The sequence below is a fragment of the Aquila chrysaetos genome, chromosome 11 (assembly GCF_900496995.4).
Source record: "Aquila chrysaetos chrysaetos chromosome 11, bAquChr1.4, whole genome shotgun sequence".
Taxonomy (NCBI): Eukaryota; Metazoa; Chordata; class Aves; order Accipitriformes; family Accipitridae; genus Aquila; species Aquila chrysaetos.
The window spans coordinates 35,439,740-35,461,794 of record NC_044014.1 but is presented as its reverse complement, the minus strand read 5'-3'; the positions used below and the strand labels follow the sequence as shown (position 1 = coordinate 35,461,794).

The 22,055-nt window shown below is 55.5% G+C and overlaps 5 protein-coding genes across 9 annotated transcripts in view; 2 read left to right on the top strand and 3 right to left on the bottom strand.

Annotated features, from left to right (window-relative positions):
- Positions 1-14: 14 nt before the first annotated feature.
- On the bottom strand, positions 15-1,712 carry SPRN (shadow of prion protein). The gene is given in 3 exon segments (XM_030029963.2): positions 15-572; positions 574-762; positions 1,449-1,712. Coding segments are annotated over 2 exon segments (411 nt in total). The 5' UTR covers positions 745-762; positions 1,449-1,712; the 3' UTR covers positions 15-332.
- Positions 1,713-1,808: 96 nt separating this feature from the next.
- Positions 1,809-4,020, top strand: ECHS1 (enoyl-CoA hydratase, short chain 1). Its single transcript, XM_030029962.1, has 8 exons — positions 1,809-1,932; positions 2,506-2,703; positions 2,796-2,923; positions 2,996-3,095; positions 3,203-3,307; positions 3,393-3,512; positions 3,602-3,669; positions 3,759-4,020. The coding sequence occupies exons 1-8, from the start codon at positions 1,824-1,826 to the stop codon at positions 3,822-3,824; spliced, it is 894 nt and encodes a 297-aa protein (XP_029885822.1). The 5' UTR covers positions 1,809-1,823; the 3' UTR covers positions 3,825-4,020.
- Positions 4,021-4,287: 267 nt separating this feature from the next.
- Positions 4,288-6,428, bottom strand: PRAP1 (proline rich acidic protein 1). The gene is made up of 4 exons (XM_030029964.1): positions 5,737-6,428; positions 5,407-5,485; positions 5,236-5,294; positions 4,288-4,767 (listed from the first exon to the last, which is right to left on the bottom strand). Exons 1-4 carry the CDS (start codon positions 5,742-5,744, stop codon positions 4,503-4,505), a joined length of 411 nt encoding a protein of 136 aa, XP_029885824.1. The 5' UTR covers positions 5,745-6,428; the 3' UTR covers positions 4,288-4,502.
- A 714-nt stretch (positions 6,429-7,142) lies between these two features.
- ZNF511 (zinc finger protein 511) lies at positions 7,143-15,703 on the bottom strand. Of its 3 annotated transcripts, XR_005933525.1 has the most exons (8): positions 15,509-15,703; positions 15,219-15,292; positions 14,080-14,281; positions 13,798-13,922; positions 12,688-12,873; positions 11,130-11,201; positions 10,290-10,413; positions 7,143-7,222 (listed from the first exon to the last, which is right to left on the bottom strand). XR_005933525.1 is itself a non-coding variant. In XM_041127246.1 (7 exons), the coding sequence occupies exons 1-6, from the start codon at positions 15,701-15,703 to the stop codon at positions 11,132-11,134; spliced, it is 852 nt and encodes a 283-aa protein (XP_040983180.1). In that variant the 3' UTR covers positions 9,888-10,413; positions 11,130-11,131. The 3 variants fall into 3 exon arrangements, 2 of the variants coding, with proteins under 2 accessions (XP_040983180.1, XP_029885516.2); XM_041127246.1 differs by lacking the exon at positions 7,143-7,222 and having other exon boundaries at positions 9,888-10,413; XM_030029656.2 differs by lacking the exons at positions 7,143-7,222; positions 10,290-10,413 and having other exon boundaries at positions 10,790-11,201.
- A 76-nt stretch (positions 15,704-15,779) lies between these two features.
- The window catches only part of TUBGCP2 (tubulin gamma complex associated protein 2), a 45,935-nt gene continuing 39,659 nt past the window's right edge, over positions 15,780-22,055 (top strand). The window contains exons 1-4 of one of the 3 annotated variants that reach the window (XM_030030683.2): positions 15,780-15,826; positions 17,837-18,007; positions 19,568-19,696; positions 20,013-20,189. In XM_030030683.2, coding sequence (XP_029886543.1) covers positions 17,858-18,007; positions 19,568-19,696; positions 20,013-20,189 — 456 coding nt within the window. In that variant the 5' untranslated portion in view covers positions 15,780-15,826; positions 17,837-17,857. Of the gene's footprint in view, positions 15,827-17,836; positions 18,008-19,567; positions 19,697-20,012; positions 20,190-22,055 lie in introns of those variants that run through there. The other 2 variants (XM_030030684.2, XM_030030685.2) reach the window with 2 other exon arrangements.

The window sequence follows — 22,055 nt, the reverse complement described above, 5'->3', positions numbered from 1 at the left end:
CATCCAGCCACACCTGCTTTCCGCCCAGCTTTATTGCCGCTTCCTCGTCCTCCAAACGCTGCGAGACCCACGTACAGAGGAGCGGCGCCAACGGGGTGCCCGAGCCGGCAGGGTTTGGCACGGGGTGGAGGGGGGAAGGTGATGGAGGGGCTTCCAGCAGGGTCCTGCCCCGCTGGCGGCAGGTAACCGGGTGAGGCCGGGTGGGCACGGCCCTGGGAGCTGCTGCTAGCCCAGGGGTGTGGGCTCAGCCCCGGCGGGGGGGGGCGGCGCGGCCGGTCCTGGCGACATCGGTAGCTGCACCGGGCACGGTGAGGTCGGGTCCCTCGAAACCGTCAGCGGCGGAGGACGGCAGCCAGGGGCCAGAGCCAGGACACGGCCCAGCCCAGCGGGTCCCAGGCCGGGGCGGCGGAGGTCCAGGCGCTGGCGGCGGCCGTCCAGTTGCCATCGCGGTACTCGGCGCCGTCGCCCGCTTCCGGCTCGCCGGCCGGCCGGGCCCGGCGCAGGGCGGCCCCTGCCGCCACGCCGGCCGCCGCTCCCGCCGCCGCCGCCCCCGCCACCCGCAGGGCCGCCCCCTGCCGAGCCGTAACGGGGCACCGCCGCCTTCACCCGGCCGCGGGCGGCCCCCCGGGCCCCGCCGCGGGCGGCCCCCCGGGCGCCACCGCGCCCGCCCTTGCCGGCCACCGCGTCGCAGAAGGCGGCGGCCAGCAGCATCAGCGCCCAACACGCCGCCGCGCTCCGCCGCATCCCGCCGCTCGGCCGCACCTGGGCACAAGGAGAGCCCGGCACTCAGCCGCGGCCCGGCGGGCGAGCACACGCGTGTGCGCGGCACGGCCTCGCGCGCCCGCCCGCATCGGGCGCAGGCAGGAGGAGGCTGCCCGGGCCCCGCGCGTGAGCTGCGTGTGCGCGCCCGGGCTGCGCGCGTGTGCTGCTCGCGCGTGTGCTGCTCACGCGTGTGCGTGGGTTGCACACATGTGTGTCGCTCGTGCGCGCGCTGCCATCGCACGTGCAGCAACCCGTGGGTTGCATAAGCATGCCGTCTTGCACACGCTCGCACACGCAGCCACGCGCTCTCACACACACCTGCGCACGCGGTGCTTGCACACGCGCGCTCACTAGCGCGCCCCCGCGTAGCTTGCACGCGCGTGTGCGCACCCACGCGTGGCTGCACACGCAGACACACCTGCGTGGCTTGCGCACCTGCGCCGCTGTGCCGAACGCAGCAGCCCGTGGGTGCGTACACGCGGGCGCGCTGCTCACGCGCGCTCAAGCAGGTCCCTCGGGCACGGCTGTGCACGGGCGCACACATACACATGTCCCCCCCCGCAGCAGCACGCACGCGTGCACGCGCACGGCCGCGGGGCACATTCGCGGCCCCCCCTCTCCCTGCCCTCCCCCCCGCCCCCCCCCCGCCCGGCACCCTGCAGGCCGCCCCCGCTGGCCGGGCTCACCGGGCCCGGGGCTGCCGCTGGCTCCCTCCGCTCCGCTCCGCTCCGCTCCTCCCCGCCCGCGCTCCCGCCGCCGCCGCGCTCCCGCCGCCGCCGCCCCCCCCCCCCTACTCCAGGCGCGGGGTCGCGCGGTCGGGGCCGCGCGGCGGCAGGGAGGGGCGGCGGGGGGGGAGCGGGGCACGGCGCCCGGGCGGGGCCGCTCGTGGCGGTGGGTGCGGCCGCGGGAGACGACGGAGAGAAGCGGACACCCTCGCCGCCGCGGCGAATGGGGATGGCGCGCTGTGGGGCGGGGCCGCCTCGGCCAATGGGCGCGGGGCGGGGCGGGGCGTCCACCGGGGGCAGGGCTGGGCCTGGGCCTCCTCGCTGCCGCTCGCCGCCATGGCTGCCTCGCTGCGCGCGGTCCTCCGCTCCGCCGCCGCTGCGCGCCGCCGCGCGCTCCTCCCGCCGCCGCCCCGCCCCCTCCTCCGGGCGCGGGCCTGCAGCGCCGGTGAGCGGGGGACCGGGGCGGGCACGGGGGGGCGTCCAGCGACGGGGAGCGGGCGCGGGCCCGCCTCCGGGCACCGGGCCCTGGCCCCACGCACCGGGGCGCCGACACCGGGCGGCGGGTCCCCGCCCGAGCCCTGGCACCGGATCTCTGCACCGTGCACGGGGCCTGGCACCGGGTCCCCGCACCGTGTATGGGCTGTGGCACTGCCTGCCGGGGTCCCGGCGCCGTGCACCGGGGTCCAACACCGTGCGTGTGCCCAGCGCCTTGCACGGGGTCCCTGGACCGCGCACCCGGTCCCAGCACCGCGCGCCGGCCCGGCACCGGGTGGTCACCGGGCTGCGCCTGCCCGGGTCAGGACCGCACCGGGAACTCCCCGCGAGCCCCGGTCCCGACCCCACCCCGGGGGTGACGTCCCGCTGGCTCCCGGTGACCGCTGGCACGTGCCTGCTGCCCTGAAGGTCGCCTTAAAATAGCGCGGTCGGGCCTCACCGGAGGGCGGCGGGGGTGGGGGGTGTCTCACCCGGTTGCGGGCAGCCGATTGTCTAACGGGGCGGTGTCGGGGGCGGCGGGCAGGGGCCCCGTTCCAGTACCTGGCGGTGCAGAAGACAGGGGCGCGGCAGAGCGTGGGCCTGATCCAGCTGAACCGGCCTCAGGCGCTGAACGCCCTCTGCGAGGGGCTGATGGAGGAGCTGCGGAGGGCGCTGGAGGACCTGGAGAACGATTCGCAGGTGGGGGCCATTGTCATCACCGGCAGCCAAAAAGCCTTTGCAGGTAGGGCAGGGTGCCTGCCTCCACCCCAAGTTTTGGCGGGGGGGGGGGAGGGGGGGAGGGGTGTCGGTGTCCCACCCCGTTGCCCTTTGCAGCTGGCGCCGACATCAAGGAGATGCAGAACAAAACTTTCCAGGAGTGCTACAGCAGCAGCTTTCTCGCCGGTTGGGACAAGGTCTCCACTGTCCGCAAACCCATCATTGCTGCTGTCAACGGCTACGCTGTGAGTCCCCAGCCCCCCCACCCCGGCTCGGCCCCAGCACCCCCTGACCCCCCTCTTCCTCCCCTGTCCCAGCTGGGCGGCGGGTGTGAGCTGGCCATGATGTGTGACATCATCTACGCCGGGGAGAAGGCGCAGTTTGGGCAACCTGAAATCCTGCTGGGGACCATCCCAGGTGAGTGGGGGGCACCCACTGAGGGGGATCCATGCCGGCTGGAGCGGGGACAGCAGGGACACCCGGGTGTCCCGCTCTGGACCTGTCCCTTGCCCAAACGTCTCCAGGTGCTGGAGGGACGCAGAGGTTGACCAGGGCGGTGGGGAAGTCGCTGGCAATGGAGATGGTCCTCACCGGGGACCGGATTTCAGCAGTGGAGGCGAAGGAGGCAGGTAGGGGCGCGGGCCAGCCCAGGCACCGTGGGGGTCTGGCGGGGAGTCATCCCCCCACCCCCCCACCTCCCACCATCTATCCTAGGTCTGGTCAGCAAAGTCTTCCCTGCGGAGAAGCTGCTGGACGCAGCCATTGCCTGCGCTGAGAAGATTGCCAGCAACTCCAAGCTGGTGGCCGCCATGGCAAAGGAGTCGGTCAATGCTGGTAGGAGCTGGGGGGCCAACCGGGAACCCCCCCCAGGGGGGCTGCGGGGCCAGGCAGCAGGGTCTCCCCAACTTCTCCCTTGCTCTCAGCCTTCGAGACAACGCTGGCAGAGGGGACCAGGACAGAGAAGCGGCTTTTTTACGCCACCTTCGCCACCGTGAGTAGGGGGGTCAGCCCCATTGCAAGGGGGGGGATAGCAGGGCTGCCACAGCCCCCCCCCCAGCCTCACCTCGCCGCTCCTCACAGGGCGACCGCAAGGAAGGGATGACAGCGTTTGTGGAGAAGCGCAAAGCAAACTTCACTGACAGCTAAGCCCAGGGCAGTGTGGGTCCCCATGGCCACCTGCTGCCCATCAGCCCCCTGCGTCACCCCGCGGAGGGGTCCAGGACATCACCCCGCAGAGGGGTCCAGGACCCAGTGGCGAGCGATATTTGCATGGGGTGAGACAACCAGCAGTGGGGACCGCCTTTGCCATCGCTATTAAAAGGTTTTCCTGGTGCTGCTGGAACATAGGGCATCCTTGCTGTGGGGTCCCCCCTGAGCTGGGAAATGTTGGGGTTCACTGAGACCCCGCCCCCAACTCCATCATGCTGCTTTCTGATGCTGGAGCAATAGGTCCATGTGTCCCTTGGAGAGGGGACAGCCTGTGGCACCTTCTTGGGTGCAACACCGATGTGCTAAGTTTGCCTGGCCTCAGCCCCACCTGGGCTGAAGTGAGGCCGGGGTGATGGGCTGAGTCCCCTGCCCGGAGGCATCATCCTCACCCTGCTCAGGGTCTTGGGGTGACCCCAAGGAGGAGGATCCCCCAGAGTTTGGGGCCCTGCACTTAGCGACAGTTTTTTGGCAGCAATGAGGAGCCCACCAGGATGTGGAGGGGGGAACAGGTTTATTGGGGGGACTCAAGGGTGGGGGAAAGGGAGGGACAAGTCCCCTTGGGAAGCCCCAGGGGCAGCTCCCACCCCTCATTTTGCAGCCCGGGCACAACTCCACTCAGCTGTGGTGGAAATGGTCGCGGTCCTCCTCCGGGCCACTCTGCACCCCCAGGGACAGCACCCAGGGTGACCCATGGCCATCGGCCTCCCTGGCATCATCCTGGGGATGGTGGAGGTGGTCACGGTCCTCCTCCGGTCCCACCTGGGCTTGGTGGGGGCCCCACTGAGCCCAGGCGCTGCTGGAGAAGACCTTTATACCTGGTTCCACCTCTTCGGAGATCTCGCCCTCCTCCGGCGGCTCCACAGCTCGTATGCCCAGGATGCTGGAAAAGGGGAGCAAAATGGTCGAGGAAAGGTCGCAGTGCATCAGGGTTACTAAATATCCCCCTGCCCCAGGGGAATCCCACCCCATCTGGGTGCAGGGACCCTGGTGAGATTCCCCCCCTGCCCCCGCCCAGGAGGCTGCAGTTAGGATTTCAGGGAGCAAATGGGCTAATTTAGCTGGTTATCCTGCGAACAGGCAGGATGGGTCTGGGACATCAGTGCTGCAGCACCCACAGCTCCCCACTGCCACCAGCAAAGGGAAACCAGCTGGGGCTCGATGCTTGGAGAGTTTGGGTGATTTGGGGGAAAGATGGAGCTGGGACCCCCTTAATTTTGGTGAGGGGCACAAAGCAACAAGGGAAATTTAGTCCCATCTGAAATGCTTTACGTTTTGGGGTGTTGCTTTGTTGTTTTTTACAAGCCAGATGCGGACACCCGAAGATGGGGGGAGTACAGCCGCCTCTTACATTTCCTTGGCCAAAGCCTGCTCCGCAGCCAGGTCCTTCCACCCAGTGTTGCTCGGAGCCTGCAGGGAGAGAGAGGAGTGTGGGAGGGTGGCACAGATCACGCGTGGGTCTCCCTGTGCCCGCTCATCACACAGGGCAGTGCGAGGGTGAGGCAGAGGGTGGGGGGCTCACCTGGGTGCCGCCGGGTGCAGGCAGGGAGAGGGCAGCGCCCAGCAGGAGGGTGATGCCGCAGAGCCGCACAGCTGTCGGGCTGGCAGAGAGATGGCAGAGGAGCCCCGTTGGCAGTAGCAGTGTTGGCTGGTGCCTGCCTGCACTCACTGTGCCCACCCTCCAGCCCCAGCTCCTGCCTGTGCCTGCTTGCACCCACAGTTCCTGCCTCTGCCCACAGCCCCTGCCTGTACCCTGTGCCTGCGCCCACAGCTGCCTCCTGACGCCCAGCACCCACAGTCCCTGCCCCCCATGCCCTCTGGCGTGGCCCACTGGGGCCCGGCATGAACGTACCACTCCATGGCTGCTTTCCGCAGGGCCACCCAGCCCTTGCCCCGCACTTTGCCCGCTGGCAGGTGTGGCCGTTCCCAGGGCTGCCCGTCCTACGTGTCTGGCGTGGCGCTGGGTGGTGTCGGGTCATGCCACTGGTGCTGCTCAGGGAACCCAGCATGGGATTATCCCCTCTGTGCACCTGGGATACGTGCAATCCTTATGTACTGGGGCTCGTGGATCTCCCATGCAGTGGGGCACATGCTCCTCCCTGCCCCATGCACAGGGGCATATGCAATCCCCATGCACCCAGGTGTTTGCATCCCCCTGTGCACCAGGGTGCGTGCAATCCCCATATTTGACAATAAAGCAAACATCCACGTTTCTGAGCTCTGAATAAATGAACTGTGACTAAATGCAGTCTGCAGGCAGAAGCAGGGACCAGCTAAAAGCCTCCTCAGAGCTGACATTCACACAGTCTTGCTGTGTGACATAAAAAAGGCTTATTAGAGCACAACTGGGCCCTTGCAAGCAGTGGACATCAGAAGGGAGGAAGATGAGGCACCTTTTGTTCATAGAATGGTTTGGATTGGAAGGGACCTTGCAAGACCATCCAGTCCAACCCCCCTGCCATGGGCAGGGACATTTTCCACTAGATAGGTAGCTCAAAGTCCCATCCAACCTGGCCTTGACCTCTAGAAAAGCACAAGCTTTTCTAGCTCACCGCGACGGGGAGGGGCGGGGCGGCTGCAGCGACACGACTCTCCAAGGAGATGGCTTGTGCAAAAGGCCCAGGGGAGGGATGGAGGAGGTGGTCCAGGCAAGGTGGGTAGGGGGTTGAAGAGGCTACCTGCCAGTACAGGCAGACATCTCTCGCAAGGCTGCCAGGGCATAGGTGTTTGCTCAGCAGTGATGCAGCCAAACGAGGTCAGCTTCAATAAAACCAGCAAAAGGAGAGGAGTCTCATCCAGCGCCATGGCTACCTCTGCCTCCGCTGCCTGCTCCCTTGCCAGCTGCGGGGCTTTTCCGATGGCCCAGGCTGCTCGAACCTCTCCCATGGATTCCTGGCAGCTCAGTGATATTAAACCACACTCCTGTAGCTGGAAATTCTCCTGGTTGCATAGCAAAGCTTGGAAAACCCTTGCAACCCCCAAACTGGGTGTTGCAGGGTGGGCAGGTCTGTGTCCTCCCACCAGCAGATGATCTCTAGTGGGGGGTGGATGCGTTCCTGATCCCGCACCCCAAAAGCCCCAGCAGCTTCCACGAGGATGAGGAGGCCTGGGAGATATCCCAGCAGGGTAGTGGCCTCTGGCATGGAGCTGCTCCCCTTTGCTCTGTGGGGAGTGCTGCAGGGACCTCTTTTGACTTTGCGGTTGGTGCAGGTGCCAAAGTCTTGCTCCCGCCATGGAATTGAGCGCTCCCCCAGGTTGGCTGCAACCCTTCCCCTTGCTTCTCCTCCACGTCCAGCATGTCGGGGTCCATCTCCATCACATGGGCACCTTTATCTCTCCTACGATAGGAGGAAAATGGCTGAATTGGGGGCTTTCAGTCCCCAAACTGTTTCCCAATGCATTTCTTTGCGTAGGAGATAAGCTTTGGAGGCGTGTGTGAGTCCAAAGCTTCTTCCCCCCTCCTCCCCTGACCATGCCGTGATGGGTTACACCCCATTTAACCTAGGGGACCCTGTTTTTATGCAGGGCCGGGTGAAGGCAAGCTCCCAGCAGCAGCTCTGCCATCCAGATGCTGGAGGACCTGAGTGGTGCTTTGCTTACGGATGTGCGCAAGGGAGAAGCTGGGGACACGCTCTGGGACATGCTGCATGTGTTATAAAAATTCCCTTTCCTACCTATATCAGTTTTATACTGTGAAAGTGTATTGATTTTGTTAATATATATATTCATTCACATTATAGATTGTAATGCAATGAGGGAGCGGAGTTTTACTGGAGGATTTGGTATTATTGTTCATCCTTCAGTAAAATAAACTGAAGGCCAGCCCAGTTTGCATGCTTCATCCCTGTTAGCTTTGCTTGGCCACAGAGCAGTGGGATGCTCTGCGCTCAAAGCGGGGTGAACACTGATTGCCTGGGGAAGGGGTGCAGGGGTGTGCAGGCTTATACGCTCTGTGCGTGCAGCTGATCTCTGTGTTATGTGCATGCAATTGATCTGCCTGCTTGTCTGTGCCTGCAAGTGCACACTTTGTTGCACACACATGCATGTTGTGTGCACACTGTACCTGTGCCTGACGTGTGTGCATGCCTGTCCCATCCGCGTTGCATGTCTATATGTGCACGCACATGCTGTGCACATTTGCTGTACGTACACATGCCTGTGGGCTGTGTGCTTGCACATGCATGTGTGCAGGTGTGTACTGCACTTCTCTATGTGTTTGCTGTGCTCGCATTGCATGCCCCACATTTGAACACATCCATGTGTGCTGCTTGTGCAGGTATGTGCCGTACACATGTATCATGCTCGTGTGCATCTTGGGCCATGTATGTGCTTGTCTGCAAATGCGTGCACATGCTGCGCATGTGCACCTGCTGTGCGTGCTTCTACACGTGCATGGATCACACCAGGGTGTGTGCACTTGTGCTTCCTGAGTCCCGGTCTGTGCTTGCATTTGCTTGCACATGGTTGTTTGCTGGTGTGTACATCTGACCAGTGTGTGTCCTTCTAATGGCTTCTGCTGGGTAACCCCACCTGCTCCTACCCACACAAATATGCAAGGGGCCAGAAAATTTTGCTTATGGCAAATCCCACAAGGAAAAAAGAAAAAAAAAAGGGAAATTCAAGTTTTGGCTTGAAATAAGGATTTTTGAAAGCCACTGGCCAGCTGGGAAAGACTTGCCCATGGACTCTGGAAAAAGTTGTTAACCCAGAAGAGAGCTAGTCATGAGCCCTGAGGCTGTAATTGCAATTTTTATTTATTTTTTAATAGCAAGGGTAGACACTCAGAGACCTGGAGTCTGGGAAAAAGGAAGGAAGGAATTTCCAGGTGGACACTTAGGACCTAAACACATAAGGGAGAGCAGATTGGGCTACTTCTGCATGATCTTTGTACCATCATGTGCCAAAGCCTTGCAGGCACCTCCGGCGATGTGGTGCCTGCTTCAAATTTCCAGTTATTCCAGTGGGGGGAAAAAAAGCCTCATTAGGGGCTTCCAGCATTGGAAAGTGATTTTTTGCTCATTGTTGGTTCCTGCTGATAGACGTCCCTGGGCAGCCACCAAGGTGGTGGCCACAGAGGTGGTGACAGAGCCTGGTCTTCCCTGGTCTGTACCATGGCCCATCCCTGGGGCACCAGCAGCCTGCTGGGGTGATGGCTATGCGCAGAGCAGGGGTGTGGAGGTGTGTGTGTGGGGGGGATGTGCGTGGGTGGGCAAGGGGGAGCTGTAGCGTGCGCAGGGGAGCGTGGGTACAGGGGGGTGTGCAGGAAGGTTTGTGGGGGGGTGGCCGTGGGCTGTGTGGGTACAGGGGGGCTGCGCATGGGACTGCGGTTACTGGGTGTGTGCACAGGGGTACAGGTGTGGGGGGGCTGTGTGCGTGCACAGGGGGTGGAGGGGTGTGTGCACTTGGGTGTCTACATGGGCAGCTGTGTGGGTGGCTGTGTGCTCTGGCCGGCTGCTGCCCTCTCCCCACTTCCCCACCTGGACCTCCCTCTGCCCTCTGTCCTCCCTCTATCCTTCTCTTCTCTGGCAGCAGTGATCCTGGCCGGAGGGTTTGCCAGCCGGAGAGGGCTCTCTCCAGAGGCTGAGCAGCAAGGATTAAGGCCGGACAAGCCAGCTGAGTTTTAAACAGAGTGAAGCATTTTAAAACTCACAGGGAAATCTCCTACGTCTCTGTAAGTGTCATTCCCTGCTCCTATTTGCAAGGATTGTTCAAAGCCCTTTTTTATCCTTTGTTCCTCCAAGAGAGGGGGAAGGGAAAAAAAGAAATTATAGATCCTAAGCTTCTTGGATAAACGCCATTCCAGCAACCTCTTTTTTACCCTTTATGGACAATTTTGTAAGTGTCACAGCTCAACAGGACCCCAAGACCTGGTGGCAGGATGCTGAGCTGCGTTTCCAATCAATCTTTTCTACTGGCAGGATGAGACTGAAAAGGAAGGGCAAGATGAGAGGAAAAATAACCTCCATCTCAACCTGATTTTGGGGTTATTTGCAGCAGAGAGGTTCATTCTTTGCATCTGACTCTGCCTGGGCTTCAAAAAAGCATTTAAATTCTCTACAAAGCTATTTTGTAAAAATTCCTTTTATTTACCTAGTTGGAAGTCACTTTAACTCCCCGAGGAAATGAGCCGCAAGGCACCAGAATGCTTTCCCTGGCCCCAGCAAACCTTTTGCATGGGTTTCAGAGCAAGTACCAGGGAGTGAAGCAGAGTTCAGCAAGGTGGAGAAGGTCAGAATTAAGGACCGATGCTTTTTTTTCTGTTTTCTGTTTGTCAGTGGTTCCAGCTTCCGTACAGTCAGCAGATTTTGTCTTGGAATTCCTTGAATCTGTTTTTCCCCCCAAAATGCAAAAAATCCAAACAATAATCCTGTGTAGTCTCAGCTCCAGCAGCTGATTTCCTCTCACCTCCACATTGCAGTGCTCCGCCACAGTCCGAGACTCTTTCTGCGAGCAACCGATGGGGAATTCAACCCGCCCCATGTCTGTGTGCTGTCCTAAGGGCTGTCCTCACTGGGAGCTTTTAAAAACACTGAGAAAATGGAAGAATGAAATTAAAGAATGAAATTAATTGTTGTAATCTACACCACTCTTCCTCTGGATTTTATTTTGATTCTCCCCTGTGTAAGCAGGGCTGGCAGGGAAGTGTGACACCCTGCCCCCAGGCCAGCTGAGGAGCCTGCAGGGGGATGCAGGGCTTCCTGCAGGAAGAGGGGGCACGGTGTATTATTTTGCTCGGCGTTATCCCAGCTGCATTTTTGGCAGTAATTCCTTGCAAGTTTTTCAGAAAGCCTGCGTGATCCCCGCAGCTGCCTGGAGTTTCAGAACAGCATTCGCCATTTGCAAGCTCAGATAGCCACAGCTGCCTAGAGTGGTCCTGGCACCGATGAGACACAAAAACTCACAGCACAGATGCAGACGAGTTTATTCATGGTTTGATTTCAGAGGGGATCAGAAGCGAGAGTGTTGTCTCAGGAAGGATAAACATAAGCATGGGTTGGCTCTGAAATGCTGCCAAAGGGAGGTGGTACAGACACGGAGGGACTGTAGCAAAGCACCTCCCAGGGTATTGATGTATGCCAAACTGCTGCTGCACAATTGCCATTTTCGCCCTTCTGCCTTCCCTGTACAGAGCGGGACCCTCGCATGCAACTGCAAATATCCCTGCTCGGCCACGCTGCCACCACTAAGGTTTGCGAGCGGCAGCGGCCAGCACCTTCTCATCTTGCACAGATCTGGCACGCTGACCTTCAGACTTTCTTCCTTGGTCCTTTAAATCCTCGGGTGGCACCTTGACCAAAGCAAATTGTGGATGGGATCCTGGAAAGGGAGACACGCTTTAATACACATTAACAGCCCACCCCTCGCAGGATCACCAGGACACTTTATGCCTTGTGCAGTATTTCAAGCTCCTAGAGTGGGAAGAGCAAGGTATTGGGGGAGCAGGACATCTAAATAATCAAAGTGCAATTAAAAAATGGGTGAAATACTGGTCTGCTTTCCCATTTATTCTGCACATTTCATTTATGTTCTAGAGGCCTCTCCTCTCTTTACGACCGGGTGTAAGGTGTTACAAAATGTAATATGGCATTGGGCAGTTGCAGTGGTTTTTTGTGGAAGCACATGATGGTGAAGAGCAGGAGAGCAGAAGCAGCAGTAAAAGCGTGGCCTTTCAGCAGCAAATTCTCCTGTTGACCTGCAGTATCAAATTCATCGAATTCAAGGGCATTTCTTTCTGGTTTATAAGCTGTTATGCTGGACAAAGCAGTGAAGTTTAAAATGTCACCGTGGCAGCCACTTAGGGACAGGATTTTGTCAGGCAGACCACAACATACCAAAGCAGATCCAACTGGCTGTAGCGTGTTGCGAGTGCTTTCAGACTCCACAAATCGTTAGAAAGCCCTGAAACAGCAACACTCATCTCATTTTAGAGAGGCAGAGCTGACACCAGTGAAAGCAAGAGGGAGCTGAGGAGAGAAGCGAGTTTCCCCACGCAGTGCTCCATCATGGGCTCATCGTGCTGCTTCCAGACTGCCAGCATGTCAGCGGCAAACTCAAACCACAGGAATCCCTGTGCTAACTGGAATAGTTCAGGCCTATTAACCTTTATGCTAAGAGATGATTAAAATGATGAATAAAATGACACTGATCCTGGTGCTGGGAATAGGATGGTGACCTTTTGATAGCTACCTTGTGTCTCATACAGGTTTTATAGCACATGAGGAGGGGGATTTCAAAAGTCAAGCCAGCATTAGGCAATTCGGTTTCAACTTTTCATAAAAATTTTAATTAAAAAAACAAACAGAAAAAACAGCAATGTTGCTCTGGCCTCACAAAACCTAAGATTCAGAGCAGGATGTTCACCTGCTTTAGTTGTGCCTTGTCCTGCGGCTGCATGGGAGAGCACAGACAGCTACAGTGAAACTCACCAGCTCAGCCCTGAGTCAGCTAAGATGGGAAAGTGTTATAAAGCAGGAACGAAACTTGTTTGAGTATTTCTAGGACAGAGTCCTTTTCCTTAAGGGTCTTCAGACCCACGCTGTTCTGCAACTCCCTGGGAAGAGATCACGGGTGCACAGACTAACAGAAACTTGTTGACACAGCTTTCACAGCGTATGCATGCTCTGTGCTTCGTTATGCTTTCCTCTTTAAAAAATGGCTTTTAAAACATACAGGGAAACCCTACCTCTTTATCTTCAACACAGAAACACCCTGACCTGTGCTGCAGTAAGCACTGCAAAATGCAATTAAGATGATATGGTCCCAGCCCCAGAAATTTCTGGCTGTGGAGTCCAACAGTACAGACCTGGATTTATAGAGTCGTTTCTCTGGCACCGAGGAGCTGGGGCTGGCTGCAGGCCGAGGGATCTCCGTGTGCTCACTGGGCCCTATTTCCATGGGGTCCACTTGGAATTGCTCCGACATCTCCACACTCACATCCATCGGCATGCTGGAACCCTGCTTCGTGGGAGAGCTCACGTGCTTGGGGCCACTGCAGAGACAAAATTTTACACCTTTTCTCAGCAGCTGCCACGTAAGCCCAGAGCAAAGGAAGTGGAAAGTATTTCACGGTGAAACAGGTCAAGTCCAGCTTCGGTGAGTTACTGCATGGAGGCACAGAGATTTGGCTGCGCAAACCACTGGCAGCAGCCAAAAGGCTGCTGGAAAGCTGCGTGATAGGCTTGTATGAGCTTCTACTTAAGTATTCAGGGTTGCTGCATTATAGCACACAGCTTTGTGCCCAGGTTCTTTTCTTCAGTCCATAAAGTGTAATCCATTCAATGGGCTCAGAGGGTTGGACTAGAGGGTTCACACCAGGCTACCCAAGCAAGCTTTAAAACACTCCACAGAGCCAGTCCCCTGTCCCTTTGGGCACCCATCCCAGGGCTACACCACCCTGCCAGGCAAGAAGTTTTCTCTCCATCCCCTCAGCCAGGCCTCTGATGAAGGTGTTAAACAACATCAGCCTTTGTATTAATTCCTGTGGTGAAAGAAGTGCTTGAAGTGAGTGGCCAGCTGAGAAAGCCATTCACCAAACTTATAAAGCCTCCCTCTGCTCTACTTGTGCTTTTGGGGAATGGGAATATAGGAAAGGGTTGGAGAGCAAAGCAGGAAATGTGCACAAAGTGATGCAGAGATGCTGGGCTTTGCATTTACACTTGAGAAGGCACGAAGGGAGCAGAGCCTAGAGCCACACAGGGAGAGAAATAAGCAGCACTTCAACATTAAGATAAAGTAAAACGTTGTTACAGAAAGACTTGCAAGTTTACCTGTTCTTACAAGCACCAGTAAACACCATTTCTGAGCCTCTTCAGATATAAACTTGCTTACTCTAGAAAGGGAGCGCGACAGCAGAGAAGCACATCAGCACCTCTACAGGGGAAAACCAGTTGTGCTATTGCAGTTCTGCAGTTACCTTTTCACTTTCTTTGGTCTATCAAACCGAAAGTCGGCAGGATAAAGGTGAACAGTGACCAAGTGATCCTTTCTGTCCTTGCTGCTCTTGAACTTCTCCGCACAGCCTTCTACCAAACACTTGTACTGAAAGGCAGGGGGAAAAAAATAAAAGATATAATTGGAAAAGGCAAGTGGTGCCAGTGGGGGAGATGGGTGCCCTCCCCAAACGGTCAGTCTCTAAGGGTGCCAGCCCATGCCGTGCACACCAACCACGAGTGAAGGGCTGGGCACGGCGACTCACCATGTTTTGCTTCTCGGCCATTATCTGGAAAAGCGAGTCATGCCACTCCAGGATGTGAATATCCAAGAGATGCCCCGACGGAAAGGAGCGCTTGCAGAAGGAGCACACATTCCTGTGCAGCGTGTTGTAGTGGTGCTCATAGCCCTCCAGTGTATCAAAGACCTGGCAGCACCCAGAGATGTGGCAACTGAATTCAGACACCCTGCAGGGAAATTAGGACATCAACGACTTAAATTAAATTAGAGCCTTAATTTAAGCTGCATACATCCCTCTAGATGACTTTATTTACTTATGGCATTTTTTGTGAATAATACTTAAGTTAAATGCAAGGTGCAATGGAATGAAGATTACGATGGTGCTGGCAGTTGGAAACTCTTACTTGCCATTATGGCTTGAGCATGGTATATATATTATCGTTCTGTGAAGCACTGCTTCAGTTAAGAATACCCAACAAGCAGCCATGTGAGAAATAAGCTGTTTTGACCTTAAATTGAAGCTGTGGATTAAAACTTTGTGCCAACACTGTTTGACAGACACCTGTAGGATAACCTCACGCAATCCTCAAAGTACTTGCTCAATTTTATATACAAGAGCAGGTTTTAAAGCTAGACAAAGATTCTCCCCCAGGCTTAGCCTTCGTAATTGGGTCAGTCTGTACCACACAGCTCTCCCACTGTTTCAACTGGGTACATAATAACCTGCCACTTAGATCCTCTCGTTTAGCTACGATCCCCGTTTTCAGACATACTATAGATGCTCTATCTGTTTATGGGGAATTCTCAGTGAGATGATGTCACAAGAAGCAGTACTTAGACAGCCAACTGCAGCACAAAATACCAATTTTTGACCTTTTCAGCAGGACGTTGAGGTTTGCAAACTCTATCACCCCATCTTCCTTTTCAAATTGCTTTGCAATGCGTCCATGTCTTCCCCCTTTTAACTTATGTCTCCTCCTTGGCCTCTAAAGTCCACGGACGAGAGAAATGGCACCCATCCCAGCCTCGCACTTGTGCCAGGCGAGCAGGCAGGGTTCATACCAATGCTGCTGCACGCCATCATAACAAAGGGACACATGCACCAAGAGGCACCCCTGCTGCCATCATGATGCTGAGGCAGCGTTCGGGCCCTGCCTCACTTACTTGGGTCTCTCCGCCACCTCCGCGAGGCTGGTGAGGACACCCTGGAGGTAGAGGTGCCTGTGAACGTCCCCATCCTAGGAGAGGAGGAGAGAGAGGCCGTGGGCAGGCAACCCTTCTCCTCCACAGAGACAGGCCGCGGCGGGGCCCGCGCTGGAAGAGACACGGGGGGGGGCTGTACGGGGGGGGGGGGGGGGGGGCTCTGAGGGAGCACGGCCGTTGTTTTCCACACAGACCGGGCCCGGAGGCCCAGCCCCGAGGGGCTCGCCCGGCACGGGGAGGCAGCCCCTCACCTCGAAGAGCGGGTGGTGAGGGCCGAGGCGGAGGCGGCGGGGGGCGAAGGTGAAGGGCGGCGGCAGGGGCGGCAGCAGCGACGGGGCGAAGAGCGGCGGGGCGGGGGCCGGGGGGGCGAAGGGCGGCGGGGCGGGGGTCGGGGGGGGCGGCCCCTCCCCCAGGCGGCGGCGCAGCCCGGGCGGCAGCGGCAGCATGGCGCTGGAAGCGGAGCTGGGGTGGAGTGCGCATGCGCGGGGCGCGCCCCCGAGCGCCGGCCCGGGGGAGTGCGCACGCGCGGCCTGCGCTTCCGGGCGCCTGCGGCGGGCACTTCCGGGCGGGTAAGTAGGTATGGATGGGGCTGAGGCGCTGCCCGGAGCCGCTGCGGGGGCCGGAGAAGGCGCGGGCCCCCGGGCCCCCCCCCTCCGGGCGAGCCGGGGCAGGAAGCGGCCGGGAAGGAGAGGGATCCGCCGCGGCACCCGGGCGGGGAGGGGGTCTCCGGCCCGATCCCGCTCCCGGCAGGGCCAGTGCCACAGCTGCAGCGCGTCGCTGCGGGCCGAGTCCCGGCGAGTCGGGGCATCCCCGGGGATGGGGATCCCCCACTGCTCAGGGCCCCGTCCCCGGGACGCCCCGCTCGCACGGGGACGGGCTGTTTCCTTGGGGCCGGACGGGGCTTCCCGTGCTGCAGGTGTGCCGGTGCCTCTGGGGGCCTCGCTGTGCCCCTCCAAGCAGAGTCCGGCTCCGGCGGCTCCGGGACCCTTCTGGGAAGGGGGAGATGCCGTTGGGTCCGACTGAGCACGCCCAGCTCTCGCAGCCTCTCCTCATTCCTTATGCTCTTGACCCCCGGTCGCTTCAGCAGCCCACGGGGGAACTGGAGTTGGTGCTGATCCTCGCTGCTGGGGCTGGTGACGTGTGACATTTGGCAGCCGGGGTGACAGGAGGGATGGCTTTTGTCAAGTTCACTCGTCCCACAGTAGGGTTGTGGGATTTGTGGGCTGGGGGTTCTGGTGACTGCTCATAGGGACCTTGACAGGCTGGAGAGGTGGGCTCACAGAGACCTTAAGGAATTGGAAAAATGCAAATGCCAAGTCCTTGGGGACACAATAACCCAAATGACAGCAGAGGCTGGGTGGCAGCTGTCAGGAGCGCACCTGTGTGAAAAGGGACCTAAAGGTCTGGGGCAGCAGGGTGGATAGGACCAGTGCTGTGCCCTTGTGGCAGCAAAGGCCGGTTCTCACCCGTGTTAGCAGGGACGTAGCCAGCAGGTAAAGGAAAGGGAACACCTCGTTCATGATACCCCAGCCAAAACACTCTGGCCAGTCTGGGGGCTTCCTTGTGAGAGAATTATAAACAAACAGGAGTGAGCCTGGGGAGGCCCTGGCGATGGTGGGGGGAGACCAGGGCATGCGAGGAGAGGCTGGGGGCTTGCTCAGCTGGAGATGAGGAGGCAAAGGGAGATCCAACGGCATGTCCCCCTGCCCAAAGGGGTCCTGGAGATGCTGGGACCAGACTCTGCTCAAAGGGGCACAGTGAGAGCTCCAGAGGCACCAGCACAGCTGTAGCATAGGAAATCCCAGTTGGATGTTAGGAAGAGGTGTTTCCATATGAGGATCAGGGCCCCGAGTGGTGGAGGAATCTGGATCTTTAGAGATATTTAAGCTTGGACTGGACAAGGCCCTGCACAGCCTGCTCTAATTTGACTCAGTTTTGGGTGGAGAGTTGGACCGAGGCTTGCAGAGATCTGTTCGAGCCTAAATGATTCAATGGTTCTGGCAAACCAAAAGTGTGTCCATATGCTTGATATTCTGTGTCTGTACAGGGTGTCACATTAAACTCCGTACTTGCATGATGTCTCATTCAGACTCTTCTGCGGTCGTCATTTAAGTAGCATTGCAGAATTTGGTGCTTGTCCGCTAATAAAATGGGCAGTAGAATATAAAGACCCCCAAACTTGGAAAAACTGCTTTTGAATAACTTCAGAAGCAGCAGTATGGGCAGACTGCTGAAGCCAGCAATTTCAGCTGTGTCTGCAGTCTGTCAGTACACGAACCAGCACTTCTTATGACGACTCAGTAACTCTTCCATCGCCACTATGATTTTGAGATTGAAAAATCCTGCTGGCTCACGTACATTTAAGGTGGGGTTTGTACCGGTATAGTTAAATCGGGCACGACAATGAGTATCTGTTTTGCTTGCTTCCTCTCCTTACATGTTTTTCTTTGTTCCAGTCAAATATTGTAGCATACCCTGCAGGCTCATAATGTAGTCAGGAAATGTTGTTTGTGCAGGTATGTTTTCATTTGCAGCAGTAAAATAATAACTTACTGCCTTTGTTTCTGCATCTCGTGGAGCTTGTAGCCTCAGGTGGGAGTATGAGCGAGTTCCGCATTCACCATGACGTCAATGAGTTGCTCAGCCTGCTGCGCGTTCACGGTGGGGAAGGAGCCGAAGTCTACATTGATCTACTGCAAAAGAATCGAACACCTTACGTTACCACGACCGTCTCTGCACACAGCGCAAAGGTAAGCGTCAATGTACTGTAATCACAGCTGAGATGCGTTTCAGACCTTGTGGGGGGATTGGCAGGACTCCTGAGGCGGCATGCTTCCTTTGCAGTTGTTGATAGAGGTTCCATCAGCTCTGAGAGCACAGTCTGCCCTAAGATGAAATTCAAGATAAACATTCCTCAGAATGATTTCTCTTGGCTAATGATGTGAAATACCTTTTCCTTACTCTACTTTTCTGTGAGATTACTTGACTTCTGTGGGTGCGGAGCTGGACCCATGTTGGGAGGGGTAATGGCTGTCCCAAGTTTTTCTGAGAATAACAGTAAAATCATGTTGGCATTGGTAAAAAAGATGGGGTAATCTGATCTGGAATCTCAATTTAGGGTATAAAGTAGAAAGATTATATCAGGAAAAAGGTAAAGTCCTTGCATCTTGGAGAGATTAGTGAACAAACATGAGAAGGATTGTTAGAACTGGGGCGGTAGGAAGTTCAAAGAAGGAGCTTATTTTGTGCCTGTGGTGGTTGTTTCAAATATCTGGAGGAATAAAACAAATGAAAAATAGTAACTGGATGGAATGCGATTATATGAACAATAACTGACTTTTTTTCTTAATATCACCCAGGTAACAGGGATCAAAGCCTGACACTCATGACCAGGAGTACTTCTGTGGCCATAATACAGCTTTTCATTGTCATTTTTAAAAGCAAGCCATCAGTCAAGCTATAAGTGCTAGAAAATTGCTAAGTCTGTCTGAAAGTTCAGATCTTTGTAGCCTGAACTGCATGTTTTCTCTAATTCCAGTCTTACACATCATTTATGCTGACAACTACAGTTCATAGACTTGTAGAAAGGTTTAAGTAGGAGGCACAGGTGGAGATCTGCAGTCCAACCCCTTGCTTGCAGCAGGGCCAGCATCACAGCTACAGCAGACAGCTTAGCTGCATTTTTAAGATCTCCAGGAGATTTCCTCCATCTGTCTGGCCATGACCCAGGGTTACCGCTGTCTCCAGAAAGGACTGTTTCCCGAGGGCCAGCTGGGATTTTCCATGTCGCAGTTTGTGGCAGTGCTTGTGGTGTTTATGCTGTGCCCCTCGGAGCAGGGTCAGTAACCCCTTTGGGCAATGGGCAGTACGCCCCACTGTCTCCATGGCTCTGTACTGGGCTCAGTCCAGTTTGTTGATGTCTCTCTTGTTAGTGGGGCCCCCAGGGTGGACCCAGTGTCCAGACACGGCTCCATCAATGCCAAAGCCCTTAATAAACCTGCTGATACAAAATAATATTGCTTCAGATTGAGCATGTGCAAAGCGAGCCCTGCTACAGATCTTGTGTTTACCTTCATCTTATCTCCCCTGTGGTCCCTTCATCACCAGAAGTGCCAGGATGCCCACTTTCCTCCAGCGTAATTATTATTAGGAGACCAGTGCTGCAGCATTCAGTCCAAAACCCATTCCCTGAAGTACTTCGGCAGCAGCAGCAGCCTGCACCTTTTCTCCATCCTTGCACAATGCTCCTCTTTTGAATGCTGTGATAATAATATACATTAAACTTTTAATATTAATGTGGTGTTTTACAGGTAAAACTAGCAGAATTTTCTCGAACTCCTGAGGATTTTTTGAAGAAGTATGATGAGCTGAAGTCTAAAAATACAAGACATCTAGATTCTTTAGTTTATCTACTGTCAAAACTCACAGAAGACAAAGAGGTTTGTTTCTGCTTTAGAACTGGATGTGTTACAGGTATTGAGCAGTAGCAACAATGCAATGATTTTAAGTACAGCATGATTTCTGATGATAATGTTCAGCGAAATGCATTGAAATCAACAAATAAGCATTTCTAGTATTTACTTAAAGTACAACTGAGAATTACACTGCTCTTGATATAAGCCCCTAAGACACGGGAAACTGGGACAGGAAGACCTGTGGTCTGATTCAGCACAATCATCTTATGATCACATATTTTTTGCTTTAGTGCGTGCTGACCAGGGTTCACAAAATCTTTTCTTTTTTGTGTATGTGCAGACACTCCAGTATTTGCAACAAAATGCTAAAGAAAGGGCAGAACTTGCAGCAAATGCAGCAACCAGTGTCAGCACAAATTTTTCCATTCCCTCGTCTACTTCCAAGATATCTCTGCAGGAGCTCGAGGAGCTACGCAAGCAGCTGGGCAGTGTCACAGCCAACTCCAGTGTACAGCAGGTACTGTCTCTTCCCAAGCTTTGGGCACAAAGTCTTTCCCTTCTGCTCATGTGTATAGTTGTGTTCTTAAGTTTTATCATCTAGTAGAATTATAAATGTTCCTATTGGTGCAGAGAATCTAAATTATCTCTCAGAATTTATTAGTCAGACTATATTAAATCTTTGTGCTGTTCTTAGTAGAAGTGGCCTTTTTGTATTTAAGTCAGTTAAGGTAAGTCAAGTTTAGGCCACGACAGTTCTAACTGGTGCAGGTTAATGTAATTTCATTTTCCCATTTCAAATGACTGCTTTATGCTGTGGTGACATTTTCTTTTCTGCCTGTGGCAGTACTTGCTCAGGAGCTCAGCAGCCATTGTGGTGTGTCTCCATCCTTGCTAGGAGTTCTGCTCGCTCAGATAATGTGGGTACAGTGCCTCACATTATCATTCCCCAAGTGGACACAGCCATTCCCTCTACTTAGCTATTTGAGCTCCTGAAATAAAAGCTGCAAAGTGATCCCAAAGACAAAAAGGAAGAAAAAAACCTGCTGTGTAAACTGTATCATTGCAAGACACAGGCTTAGAAAACACTTAAGCAAGCATTTCATTATCAGTATGCCGGGAGGTGGGAAGTGCAAAAGGGCGATTATTGCTTAAATCTCAACTTCTATTTCCTGTAATCATTTGTATAAATAACTACACTGTGATGGGTTGAGCTTGGCTTAGCCACTCTATCACTCTCCCTGCTCAACAGGATGGGGGAGTGTCGTGGTTTCAGCCCAGCCGGTAACAAAGGACCACGCAGCCGCTCGCTCACTCCTCCCGCCCCCCTCCGGTGGGGTAGGGGGGAGACGGAGGAGAGAAAAGAAAAAAACCTGGAACCTCGAGGGTTGAGATAAGGGCAGTTTACTGGGACAACGCAAAAAAAAGTTACAACAACAACAACGGTACTAATGAAAGAGTATACAAAAAAAAAAAGTGATGCACAGTGCAACTGCTCACCACCCGGGACCCGACGCTCCGCCACTTCCCCCACCGAAAGTCGAGAGAGAGAGCAGGAGAGTCCTCCCCGCTGGCCCACTCCCCATATATATACTGGGCATGATGTCACATGGTATGGAATAGCTCCTTGGCTAGTTCAGGTCAGCTGCCCCGGCTATGCCCCCCCACCTCCCAGGTTCCTGTAAAAATTAACTCTATCCCAGCTGAACCCAGGACATTATCCACCCCTTATTCTATACCATTTACATCATGCCCAGATCTTACATTTTCCAATCAACCACTACCACTTTCCTTGTCTTATATATATATATATGCATATGGACCCCCCCCCACACACACACATACAAATAGTATTCCCTTAGTCAATGGGTTATCCCTCCAATGTGTCCATCAATTTTATTTAGTCCTTGACTTTGGGGCTCCATCTGTTGTAACAGTTCTTCATGATAAGAGAGATGGTGTGAGGTGTTGGGTTGTTGTATGCTGTCTCTGGAACTTCTGGCTGGTACATTTGATGCAACCCACACCCTTGGTCTGCAGGTTGAAGATGTTGATCTTGAGGAAATTGCTGGGCACCAGTTCAAGTTCTATCACTGTTGTTCTTGGCTCAGTTTCAAAGTCCATTCTTCAGTCTTTTGGGTAATTCTTACAGTAATACCCTTGATATGGCATATAGACACTATGGATACAATGACATACATTGGCAGGTTATTTAGCAGGTAAATATCATACAGCCTAGTTCACTGGCTATTCTCTCCCAAAATCAAATCTCCCTGAGGTACACATCGAACTTCCCCATCCTTCTGCATCACCCACCAGGTGTACCCAGGTCCCTGAGCAAAAACAACCCCTTGGATGGGTTTGTCTCTGTGTGAGGGAGGACTAA

Excerpts from the sequence above, each read along its gene's own strand:
- PRAP1 (XM_030029964.1), bottom strand. Across the intron at positions 5,295-5,406 it reads CTGCACCCGGCGGCACCCAG|GCTCCGAGCAACACTGGGTG; the intron begins GTGAGCCCCCCA and ends CTCTCCCTGCAG. Across the intron at positions 4,768-5,235 it reads CAGGCTTTGGCCAAGGAAAT|CATCCTGGGCATACGAGCTG; the intron begins GTAAGAGGCGGC and ends CCCCTTTTCCAG.
- ZNF511 (XM_041127246.1), bottom strand. The coding sequence starts at position 15,703 with ATGCTGCCGCTGCCGCCCGGGCTGCGCCGCCGCCTGGGGGAGGGGCCG. Across the intron at positions 14,282-15,218 it reads GAGGTGGCGGAGAGACCCAA|GGTGTCTGAATTCAGTTGCC; the intron begins GTAAGTGAGGCA and ends ATTTCCCTGCAG. Across the intron at positions 12,874-13,797 it reads AGACCAAAGAAAGTGAAAAG|TGGCCCCAAGCACGTGAGCT; the intron begins GTAACTGCAGAA and ends TTGTCTCTGCAG.
- ECHS1 (XM_030029962.1), top strand. The coding sequence starts at position 1,824 with ATGGCTGCCTCGCTGCGCGCGGTCCTCCGCTCCGCCGCCGCTGCGCGC. Across the intron at positions 2,704-2,795 it reads CAGCCAAAAAGCCTTTGCAG|CTGGCGCCGACATCAAGGAG; the intron begins GTAGGGCAGGGT and ends TGCCCTTTGCAG. Across the intron at positions 3,513-3,601 it reads AAAGGAGTCGGTCAATGCTG|CCTTCGAGACAACGCTGGCA; the intron begins GTAGGAGCTGGG and ends CCTTGCTCTCAG.